Source organism: Corvus moneduloides, chromosome 4, assembly GCF_009650955.1.
Source record: "Corvus moneduloides isolate bCorMon1 chromosome 4, bCorMon1.pri, whole genome shotgun sequence".
NCBI lineage: Eukaryota > Metazoa > Chordata > Aves > Passeriformes > Corvidae > Corvus > Corvus moneduloides.
Window position 1 is genome coordinate 59,170,220 of NC_045479.1, and position 12,178 is coordinate 59,182,397.

The window sequence follows — 12,178 nt, forward strand, 5'->3', positions numbered from 1 at the left end:
TTATAGTGAATTACTGACACTATATTTAAGGCAAACCCAAAACGTTCTTATGTAAAGGGAGGTGAAGTTAGATGGAGAAGCTTGTATCACCAGACATTTGTATTTACTTACTGCATTTTCACTGTCTAAAGGGAAAGAGGGAAGAGTCCATCGACACTGAGATAGGTGTTTCGTCGTCCCGCAAAAAACCCCACGAAAGCAATCCAAGCCCGTTATGGTGTCAGCCCCGGTGTCCCTGCCCGGAGCCGGGGGCTCGGGGCGGGCGAGCCTCTGACGCGGGTCGCAGGGCAGTGTCTCTCTCCAGCGGGGCACGGAGACAAAGCAGGGCGGGCCCTCCGCGTCCCCCGCGCCCCGCAGCTCCGGACAGCCGCCGCTGCCCCGGCCGCGGCCTCAGCCCGTCCCGGCGCCGATCCGGGAGCCGGCGCCGATCCGGGAGCCGGGCCCGGCCCCGCCCCGCGGCGCTGGCGTAGCGCTGACGCCGCGCCCGCCCCGCCCGGGCCAGCCGGGGTAGCGGCGGGCCGGGGGCGCCGTTAGCTGCTGCTGGGCTCGCCCCGCGGCGCCCGCCCGCTCCGCCGGGCCATGCGGTAGCGGCTGCGGCGGGCCGGGCTCTCGGCGGCCATGGAGCGGCTCCCCGGCGGCCGCCGGCCCCGGCTCGTGTCCTCGCTGGGGCTGGGGCGGCGCTCCTGGGAGGTCACCTTAGACGACGAGCGGGGGCGGCTGGCCTGGCGCGACCCCCGCCCCCCGCGCCGCGCCGGCGGTGAGTGGGGCGGGCGGGGACCGGGGCGCACCTGCCGCGGCCTGGGGCGGGCCGGGGCCGCCCGAGGGGCGTCTGCCCTCGGCGGCGGGGGAAGAGCGTCCTCAGCGTCCCCGGCGGCGGCGGGCGCGGGTGCTGGCGGGGGCGGCCTGCGGTTCGCGCTGCCCTGGCGCCCGCGGCGGTGCCTCCGCGCTCGGAGCGCGTTGAGCATCCGGAGCGCCGTGTCGGCGTGAGCGCTTCCTGCGCTCGGGAGCCTTCGCGTCGCCTCTGGGGTTCAGAGTCCGACAGGCGGAGGGTGGCCCAGTCCCACGCCGGGCTGGGCCGGGCGCTCGAAGCGGGGAGATGCAGCCGGGACTGCCCCCGGCCACAGCCGGCTGTGCTGAACGCTGGTCGGGCTGTGCCTTCCGAAACAAAGCCCAGACCTGCTCTGGCTGAGCCGCTGCCCCTGCGAGCGAGTGCAGCCCGTCCCGCGTGTCGCGGAGCAGCCCGGGCGAGCATCTGTCCCGAGCGTGCCCCTGATGGCACGGGGGGACACCTGTCCCCACAGCTGGCTGGGCAAAACACAGATTTGGTCAGCTGAACCCCATTGTTTCTTGGCTCCGCGAGTATGGAGAAGCGTCTAGTTTGTAATGTATTTAAAGTAATCGTAGCAGTACATAAGAGACTTACTAAAAGCAGTTTTGGTTTTTTAGTTACAACAAGACTTGTGGTTAAAAACACTTTCATAGTGAGACTGTGTCTCAGGCAATTACTACCTTATTTTTTTTCTTGAGCATTTTAAAAAGCTCAGGGGCTTAGTGGAAATTTTACAAAGAAAGTTTAGCTTTTGTGATTTACTGGTTTGGAAATATTTAATGTAGGCTGCTAGTTTGCAGTGTAACAAAGATGTCTGTAGTTCCCCTTTTGTGCAGTTAGCATAGTGTGGATGTACAAAACTGCCAATGTGAGAAGTCACTGATGAAAATACCTGAAAAAAATCAGATTAACTTCTGAAAATGTCTGCATATCAAACTTTCTACTATACTTTTAAGTGGTATTTTTCAGGGTCCTTGACTTTGGGGGTTTTATATAGTAGTTATTCCCATTGTTAATGTAGCCATATTAACACAGACTGTGAACGTCTGAAAATGTGTAATGACTTTTTTTCACAGCAGCTACTGTAGAATTACAAGCTGCTGTCATCCTCATTTTAGAGGTTGCAGGATCTGAGACAGAGAGAAACTAATAATAGAAAGGCTGACTAGAAGTTTTATCTGAGAAAGGTTTGAATATAGATGTTTCCAATCCCAGGCAAGTCCTCAAACTTAAAAAGTTAAATAGTTCTTCCATTCTTACAATGTACCTTTGTTAAATATTTTTCAGATTTTATCATATATCTTATTGGCCTGAGGCTTTTTTCAAGAAGGTGAGGAAAAAAGGAGAACTCAAGAATTGTGAGAATTTGGTGTTATACTTTACATAACTGAGATTTGGTCATGTTTTAAGTACAACCCTTCTTATTCATAATATAAAAATAGTTTGTTATCCTTCCCATGCTACTGTGCAAGTAGTTTGACATAATCTAGTGTTTATCAGCAGTACTGATGGAAAAAGTAGTCAAAAATTCCTGAACTTTTCTCAATTAAAAGAGCTTAAGATTTTGAGGACAAATTGATTCTTTAATTCTGCCGAGCTTAACACATTGTTGCAAAAAATAAGCTGTATACTTTTCAAAATGAAACAAAATTAGTCTAGATAAAGGTACCTGGATCTTAAATTTAAAATAGAAAGTTTCAAGGCCTTCTGGGATAATTGCTCCCACTAGGTAAAGTAGCTCCTACTTTGGAGATAATTTGGTTGAATTGTGTAAAGTCCTTCTGAAAATGCCTTTGCAAAGTCACTAGCTGACTGATCTGTAGGCAGAGCAAATTCAAGGGGAGTGCCATTCTCCTGGCTGATGAATTCCTGTAGATCAAGCACGAGTGCCACAGAGTCACACTAGCTCTCTCATTAGCACTCTAAAGTTTACAGCTGCTTACAGTTGTGAATTTTTACTACTCTGTAAGTTGTAAGTTTTCTTGACTTGCTCCTGGTAGGCCAAACCGAGTGTGAACCTGCCCTGAAGCATGTTCTGACTGTCAGAATTTTGGGAGTGGTGGAAGGAGAGTGGGATACAGTAAGTTAGATTCTTTATGAGGCAGTTTCTGAAGTACTACCCAGCTGGAGATTCCTTAAGAGGCAAGTGTGGTTACTGAGTGCAGCTGCTGTCTTGTAGGACAGCTGTTTACAAGATTTTGGAAAATGTGATGTGGAATTGGAGGAGGAAAGAGAAGAGAAGAGAAAGAAATGCCTAAGTGTTCTGGAGGCACAGGTATAATTTATGTGGGGAGCAATACAATCGATAATGTACCTTTTCTTCTTAACACCCTGATTAATTCATGTGTTCCCTGTCCTTGTGCTTTAATATCATCACAGTTTTCTATTATTGCTCCCTTGTTGACTCTAAGCTCTTTTTAAGACCTGTGATGATTCATTGTGTTCTCTGCAATTATTTTAGAAATATGAGCAGCATACGTGACAGTATATAAATAAACTTAATCATATGGAAGGTAGTTAGTTAGAAGCCTATAATTTCAGAAGAGTTGCTTGACCAAGATTGGTATCTTTCTACCATTTAGCCATTGACTACATGACTACATTGTGTCTAAATACAGCCTAAATTATGCAGTATAAAAGTGCTATATTTCTTGTTTAGTAGGTAGTTATTACAGTGAAGCAGTTGTCTTTAAACTGTAAAAACTCTGGGCTACTTGTTTTCTGAGCATTTATGACTGTCTTAAATTCAGCTATATAAATCAAATTTGTTTGGTGTAAGTTTTTTCAAGGTTTTCAGACTTTCACATGTACAGAACTAGAGCTGTAGCTAGGTGTATTGTAGAAGTGTTGAAATGTTTACCTTTCCCTGTTGTATCCAAAATCAGAAACAGATAGGAAACAATCCAGACTTTGTCCTGTTGTCCAGGACAATACAGTTTTACAGAGTATGAGGAGATTCTTACATTTTCTCATCACTGTACAGTGATATTTACATACATATATGTATGTATTTAAATACTATTCTGTCAAAATGCAGAAGAAGCATTAATTCAGGAGAATTCTTTTTAATGCTATCATTTGGAAGATACCAACAATAACAAAAACATCAAATGTTTGTTCAAGTCATGCCGTATTTTTAACTTCCTAAATACAATTTATTTCCTTCTGTTAGACTTTGTTTAACAGCATCATAGTTTTGAGTTCTGTCTTCAGTGTAATCAGGTTCCTGTTTCCTGTTCTTTGATGGTTAGACATGTTTGAACTTAGATGGAAATTTTTACCTGTAAATTTTCATGTGTTTCTCTGTTACTTTCAGCTACGCATCTTTTTTTTTCCTAGAGATGCCTTCATCTTCAAATTTTCTTTGAACATTATTTTTCAGCCTTGTAACATTTCTCCATGAGATTTAGTCATTAATCATCAATAGTGTATGCAAAGCTGGTCAGCTAAATTATTTTATTATTTCCCTCATGCTGATGGCACAGTCAGGTTTTTCTCAAGTAACACATGATAAAACTTTTTGTACCAAATTGGTAGCAGAGTATATATTGTATGTATATACTTACAGGTATTTTAGAAGCATTGGCTAAGATTTTATTGTGCCTGGTACTAAGGCATTGCAAATGCCCAATGAGATTCTCCTGTCATTTTTTTTTTTTTTTTTTTTTAATTTCTAAAGTACAAACATGAAGGGGATGACCAAACTAGACCCTGAACTTTTATGTGTTCACTTACGGTGTGTGCTTTCTTTAAGCCTTTGTATTTCAGAATTCTCTTCCATGTGTCCTTTTCAAAGCAACTGCCTGAGGAAGCCTCAGCGCTAGTGTTCACAGGACTGATGCTATTCTGGTGGATTCTAAATAAAGCTCAGTTTGATAAACAGGGTGCTGAGACAGCAGAGGGTGGGCCAGCTTGGGAACCAGGTCTGTCCATCACCTGGTACCTGTGGTGTGTTGGCACATCCTTAGTCAAGGTCATTTTTCATCAGTCATTTCCATCTGGCAGTGGGTGTGTGCTGAAATGTGAACCATGTTTCTCTATAGGCAATGCCACCACAACTACATCACACAGGTGGGATGTGGGAAATAATTGCTCCAGCAGGCATTGCTTCTTTGGAATGTGTTGTCTTCTGGAAGATACGTTATTCAAATAGAGATGACACTACATTAAACAATACATGTTCTTTAGCATACATCTTTTTGCTGGGTTGTTACCTCCTCTTAAAGTGAATAAGTGCATCTTACTCCCTGCTTTATCATTGAAATATTGATAGTTGGGTAGAAAAGGTTTTATTTGGAAATGAAAAAGAAACAGTGGGAAGACATTCAATAGTATGATTTAAATGTTCAAATTGACCCAAGTTCAAATTGCTGTGTTTTGATTCAGATTCATGTGATGTGAGGTAGCTGTGTAATCATAATAGAAACTGGTCTATTGGTTTACAAAATACATGAAAATTTATTTTAAAATAAAAGAAGCAGATTTCCTTATATATGGCAGTGTATGGTGCAATTGTGGTCTTTGGATATTTCTGTGACTCCTCCACAATTTTGGATCAAATCAATCATGATACCTTTTTTTCTTCCCCCTCACTTAGGATGTGAATTGTCTGTAAATCTGCTCTATATCCTACCTTCTCTTACTCTAGTGTTTATTAAACACAGCTTTCTATAGGGCATGATTGATATAGTACCATGTACCTTCTGATAGAAAGTGTTCCTGTTCTCTTGCTTTTAGGTGAAGGCAAGTCTTAAACCTGAAAGCGTGACCCTTCATGTGGGTAACAGCAAATTAGTTTTCAAAGTGACTGAAAATACACTTTTTCTTTAAACCTACATCCCAGATTTTTACTTGTTGATATTTTTAAGTCCTGAGAATATACTAATAGTTTAAATTAATTCTAAATGTCACTGCATCTGTGGGCCTCAGCTGAATTTTAAGAGTAAACCAAATGCTGTGATCAGCAATGTTTTTATGCTTGTGCATGTGTCTAGGTTACTTTGAGCTAACACATTTCTGAGGGGAAAATTTGGCTGTGTAGGATACGTAGCTGGCAGTGATGAATGAACAAGTCTTGACTGAGGTGTTCTGAGTGAGTTTGCTTATAAAGTCAGGAAGTGTTCTGTGGGAGTGGCAGACATGAGTGACGCACAAAAATCCTTTCTTAACCCAGAAAAACACACTTCCCAACTGCTGGTTGCATTTTTCACAAAGAAAGCCCACTGTTAGTGTGCTTACCTTGGTTTTATTTCTGTGGGGTTTTTTCTCCCCTCCCACTTGCTTAATGTGGGAAAAGTAGTGTGCATCTAATCCAGTGTTTTGCTGATTTATCAGTTTGCATTTAGGAAGAATGTTAAGATTAAGAGCACTGTGACCCAGAATGAATAATGACTGGCACAGCCAGAGCGCTGAGAAGACTGACACCTGTTTATTGTGTGTTTTGTTTGGCTTTTTTTTACTCTTTTTTTTTTTTTCCCCCATGCTCCTTGATCCACCTTCTCTGTATGGTCAGCTCTTTGTCTCTAGTATGCTAGACATTGATCATGGTGAAAATTTTGCCTAAAAGCTGTTGTGTGCTACTTGATTGAATAAATTGGACTGAGCCAAGTAAAGTTCTTTGGTATTGTCTGAGTGCATAGTTCAACCTTTTTTCATTAATGTCGATCTTGTAGTACTTTCTGTAAACAACTTTTTTGTGTGTATTTGTTTTGTTAATGTGGCAATAAGGTTTTCCATGTTTTGGGAGAAACACATAAAGGTGAAGGCCTTTGAGTGAACACCTTTATGCTGTCAGTGAAATAAATATCTCAGGCTGCTTGATAATAGGGTAAATGCTACAAAAATAGGTGTGGGAAAGGACTATAATTAGTACGTATGTGAACATTGTTGAACCTTCAAGAGAGACTGGGTTGGTACTTGTTTTCATGGAGCAGGTTTTGGTGACTAAACAGCAGATGAGGACTTTGTGTTTATAGGAACAGGACTGTGGGGCTCATACTGAAGGTCTCTGATTGCTTCACACTGAAGGCTTCTTCCTTCTGGGGAAAAGGGGGAAGGGTGGGACTAAGTAGTTGATTTGCACTGTGATTAAATAATGTTGTATGTAGCACTAAGTCAAATGGTGATAGAGATATTTGGATTGATAGAAATTCTTGAGTTCTACTCAAGCACATTAGAATTTGTTGTTTAAGTGGTAGGGAATGTTCTGAATAACACATGTTATTTGAGACAGTTTTGCATCTTTCTGGCCATCTGCAATTACTGGGTTCAGTTGTGCGTGGTTTTGACTGTCTTAAGATTGGAGTACACTGTCAGGACAGTGGAGTTGCTTGATGCTTTTATGGTGCTAAGTAGTACTGAGGGGTATAATCGGCAGAGCTGGTATTCATAGAACAGAAACTCCTCAGACTTTCACCAAATCCAAAGATTTACAGATAGAAGGTGGGATTTGTTCCTCTGGTGTTTCCCTCCTTCCCCCCCACCCCCCCATTTTTCGGGAATCTGTTTTTTCAGATATGTAGCTCTGGTGCCATAAGATTAAAAAATGTACATATATAACAAAAATATTTACTTTTTGCTTTTTTTTGCCACATCTATGGAGAGATTTGCTTGAAAATCAAAACAGTCATGCAACTGTCAGAGGGAGAACACAGAATTAGGAGACTTTAGAAGCGGTTTCAAGGTTGTTAATAGAAGCTGTGTAATATGTACTGAAGTATGTACTCCAAAGAAATGCTTTCAGTGATACAGATTTGGAAGTACTTTTAAATCTGTTAGCCATCTGTACAGTTGGACAGCTTTATTATATTAAAAAAATGCCTCATAAGACAATGACTTCAGTTGCTGCTCCCAGTATACGTGCTAATAAGTATGCACTATGAAGGACTATTTCCAAAAATGTTCTTTAGAGCACTGTCATTTGAATTTTGGGGAAGAAAGACTAAAGAATGTGCTTCCTTTCCTTTATTGTTCCATGTCTGTTCTGTATTTCTTCTTCCTCGGATAAATGGTTAATAATCACATTGAGATCCCTTAGCAGATCTTCTATCTATTAGGAAGACCAAATAGTTGTTACTGTCCAATACTAGATATAGTCTTACAGGTGCATATGTACATTATACATATCATGTATCTCAGAGTCCATGCCTGCTGTTGGATATTAATATTATTAATCCAACATTATGTGACTGCTGCACTCCCCTATCATGCCTTAAATATAGTAAGTGCAATTATTATAAGCCAAAATTTGTTTTTAAGTTGAAACATTCAAATACAGCCAGATTCCTAAAGGAGTTCAGTGTAAAGTTTGAAGGCTAAATTTCTTTTGAATCATGCAAAAAAACTTCAGGGAAGATAAGATCACTAGATGAGTGACACCATGACACTAATCATGTCAAATACCAAAACCCCTTGAGTGAGCAGTCCACAAATTGTTGATATATGTGATGATTGTAAAGACTCTGTTGACTAAACCAATTAAATAGGGTGGGGAAAAAAAAATGAAATTGAATTAGTGGCTAATGAATTGCAGTCATCACTGTGAAGAGGTCAGGAAAACTTTTTGCTCATTTTACATTCCTCACCACTACCATTGTACCTCTGCAAAATAGTGAGGAAAATGAAATGTGGAATAAACCCCAGGAGCAATGGTATTAGTGTCTGTATTTTATGGGCTTAATATACTAGTATCACTCTCTCTGTATATGTGAGAGAAGCAAGTATATTATAATTCTTATTATATAAGAGATTATTTATGTGAGACTATACTATTGTAACAATATAAATCTTTTATACATGTGTATGTATACAGAGAGCACTTGCTTGTACATAAATACAAAGCATGTGTTTTAAGTTTCACTTTTTTTAGATGAAGTAAAAGCAGAGCAGTGTTGAAATCAGTAATGAAAATGAGACAAAATTTTACAGGAGTTAAGTCTGAGATGATGTTTAGGAACAATAAGAGAAAAAAGATTAAGGTTGGAGGAAATTATTTCATAGTCTACAAGAGGTCTTTCATTCTGAAAAAAAAGTCGTTTTGAAGTTGATACCAGGAAAATATTTCACCGTATGTGAACATAACTTCTGGAATTCTCTTCTTAAGAGATACTAAAGTTTAAAAGCTTAGTGGGATTTAAAATCTAAAGAATTCATATGAATGCCTTTCTTTCATAAACCAGCTACTTACTTGAGAATAACAAATAGCCTCTGTAGTCTGTGCACTAGATTTAGTTGCACATTCTTTGAAATAGCTTGTGCTATTCACTGTCAAGTATCTGGACTAGGCCTCATAGAAGGGGCAGTTTAATTACTCTAAAATCAATGTTGCTGGATTTTGGCTTCATGCAAAAATATTTTTATACATGAAATACCTAATTTTCTGAGAAATCATAGACATTTAAAATACTGTCTTGGGTATTTCATAGGTGGTTACGGATTATGTGCTTTGACTAAAGACAAAAGAAAATCGAAAATATTCAGAAAATTGCTAGTTTTGCTCTTGGTTGTGCTTACTGAGCAGCTGCTCTAATCATGTCTGTATCATATTAGGTATAGAAATAATCATTCAGGTGCTGTTTGAAGATTCTAATACGTAAGATCTTGTGTTCATACAGAAAACTGTTTTGTGCCAATCTCCGAGATCATTGCTGTAGAAGAAACTGAGTTCAACAAGAAACAACGTAACATTGGCAGATGGCACAAAATGGCAAAGCTACATGCTTTCACGGGTAAGGCAAGTAACAGTCTCTGGGTGCTTGTCCTCCTTATTCTGAAGGCAGTTTAAGGCAGACTCAAAAGGAATCATTAGAGTTTTGAGTTTTTTTAAAAGAAATCATATGTTTAAAAAAATCCCACCCTGCAAAACACCAATCATCCAAAACAAAAAAAACCCCAACAAACAAAAAACCAAACCAACCAAACAAAAACCCCCAACAAAAAAAAAAAAAAAAAAAAAAAAAAAAAAAAAAAAAAAAAAAAAAAAAAAAAAAAAACCAAACTGAAGCAAAAGAACCCCCACCAAAAATCTGTTGGTTTACATTTAAAGATCCTTACTTGGAAGATAAAACTCTTCCTTTAAGAACACATGCTCTGTTTAGTTGCTTTTAATGAAGTTCAAACTAATCTGAGTGTTTAATGTCTTTTTGCTGCTGAATGACTCTGCAGTAGGACACCTGCTTTCTACTACTTGACTAGAAAATTGAGAGAGGCTGAAAAAAAGAGCCCTAAATGTTTGGGGTTTTTTAAATTACCCCTAGCCATCAGGATGTATGCATGAAGGTTTATTTGTATTATTGACTGCATTCTTAAAACAAAGTGCCAGAAATAAATGTCTGTTTTGGGAGAGGAGTGGTGACTTCTGTGCTAAAAAGATGTCATGCCAAAATTATATGTTGTGCAGTACTTTCCTCGCATTTAGTCCCCTAGTGAGAGTGATTTGAGATACTGTAGATGAAGTAAGTATAAGGTCTTAATGCACAAGAAAACTTTTTTCTCAAATTTCAGCGTTACGTAATGAAATTCACCCTTGGTTACATCAGAACTGGTGTCAGCCTGGCTTATCATCTTAAGCTTGTGGCATTTTATGTAGATATTGCAGACTTTAATACAGACAATACATAAGCTCAGTGAACTGCTGAACAAGTATGTCTATAATAAGTTGATGAGAAATGGCTTCTTTAAAAAGAAGCCTGTGTTTGGGTGTCTGCTATAAGCAGACACCTAGAGCAAGTGTTTTCATTTATGTTTTCCTTTGGACTACAAATGTGCTGTTCATCGGAATGCTTCTGTCATTTGTGGAAATGTGTAGTGGAGGTTAATTACAGGTCAGTATTTTGGAGATCTTTCTGAAATGCATTTTTTATTTCACAGAACCATCTCATTATGCCTTTTTTTTTTTTTTTTTTTTAAATAGTGTATTATGTGAAGAAAGCCCGAAATCACCGCTGGCGGTGCAGTGATATGACATTTTGGTGTGTTGATGAGCCCATATGTAATCAGTGGATACAGGCACTGAAAGAATTACTTGAAATGCAGAGTAAGTTTGAATAAACTATGAACATTTGCACCATCATTTTGTAGGCTTGTACATCAATCAATGTTATTTTGATATATCTGCTTTTTTGAACTTTTAAGAGCAGCTTATGCTCAAAATGAGGGAGCCAGGAGTTGAAGTGTCTCCTTATCACTACTTTATCTTGCATATTCACTAAGTTGTACTGAGTGCTTTAATCAGTCAGGACTGTAGATGTCATATAATTCTGCCCAGATACAAACTATTTTCGCAAAATAGAGACACACTGGAAGCTTAGCAGAGGCTTTAAATGACTGTAGCTTCAGAAAAAGTAATGGGGAGATGTAAGCTCAGGGATTTGAGGTACTCTAGAGATTTGAGGGTAAGGACTGTAGCAATTGAAAGATTTATAGGTGTGTTTCACCTTTCCAGACTCTGTCGTCAACAAAATGTCTTATGTAATAAGAGTTCCCATTAATAATTTCTGAGACTCTTGGACATCTGCTTCATGGGGGGTTAAAAGTAGTTTTGAAGGAGTTATTCCTGAAAGAGATACCTTGATAGCTGTCAGGAAGCAGCAGGAGCAGAGTAACTCCATGACAGAAGGATGTCAAGGGTGATCATAGCATAGGCAGTGCCCTTGCTGACCAGCATCCCACTGTCTCTGAGCAGGGTGGGCAGAACAGGGATGGGAATAGAAGCAGGTCCAGTTTACAGCCCAGATGAGGTAAAGTAATTGGGTCCATCCAGGGAGGCTGGAGTAGAACAGCTGGAGCTGGAGACAGGACTAGGGATGAGCTCGCTACAGTGTAGGTCTGAGGCCCCTCTGAGATACAGAGCTGGAGAAGGGATTGGATACAAGTACACCTACAGTGTGACTCAAGCAAGTACTTAAGGCTCACAGACTAAAAATTAGTAAGTTTAAGAAAAGCTGCTCTGAACAAGCAGTGGAAGCATTCTTAATGTTTTTGTTTTGTTTACATTACACAAGATATCTGTCTTTTTCAAAGAATGGGGGTTGTGCACCAAATCAATACACCTGTGAGAACTGTGGCCTGAGCAGTCAATTCCATTTGTATGCAATTGTTCATTTTATTGGTAACAAACTATTTCAGGAAAGGGAGTATGTTCTCAGATAGGTTCAATAGTGCTTTAAGTGCCTGGCAGATTTAAACCACTCAGTCTATCTAGCTTGGGTGGATTTGCTGTAATAGCGTGCTTATGTAATAAATCTGATATTTTTTCCTTTTAAAGTAATAATGTAGAATGCTGTCTGAGGAAGTATAGATGTTAAGTTTTTTGTCTGTTCCATAAAAAAAGGAGGTTTTCTAGGTGCAGCA

The 12,178-nt window shown here is 40.2% G+C and overlaps 1 protein-coding gene across 1 annotated transcript in view; it reads left to right on the top strand.

Moving 5' to 3' along the window:
- The first annotated feature begins 469 nt into the window (after positions 1-469).
- CERK (ceramide kinase) overlaps positions 470-12,178 on the top strand; it is a 41,678-nt gene continuing 29,969 nt past the window's right edge. Inside the window, exons 1-3 of the mRNA XM_032106260.1 lie at positions 470-757; positions 9,442-9,555; positions 10,740-10,862. Coding sequence (XP_031962151.1) covers positions 619-757; positions 9,442-9,555; positions 10,740-10,862 — 376 coding nt within the window. The 5' untranslated portion in view covers positions 470-618. The remainder of the gene's footprint in view (positions 758-9,441; positions 9,556-10,739; positions 10,863-12,178) is intronic.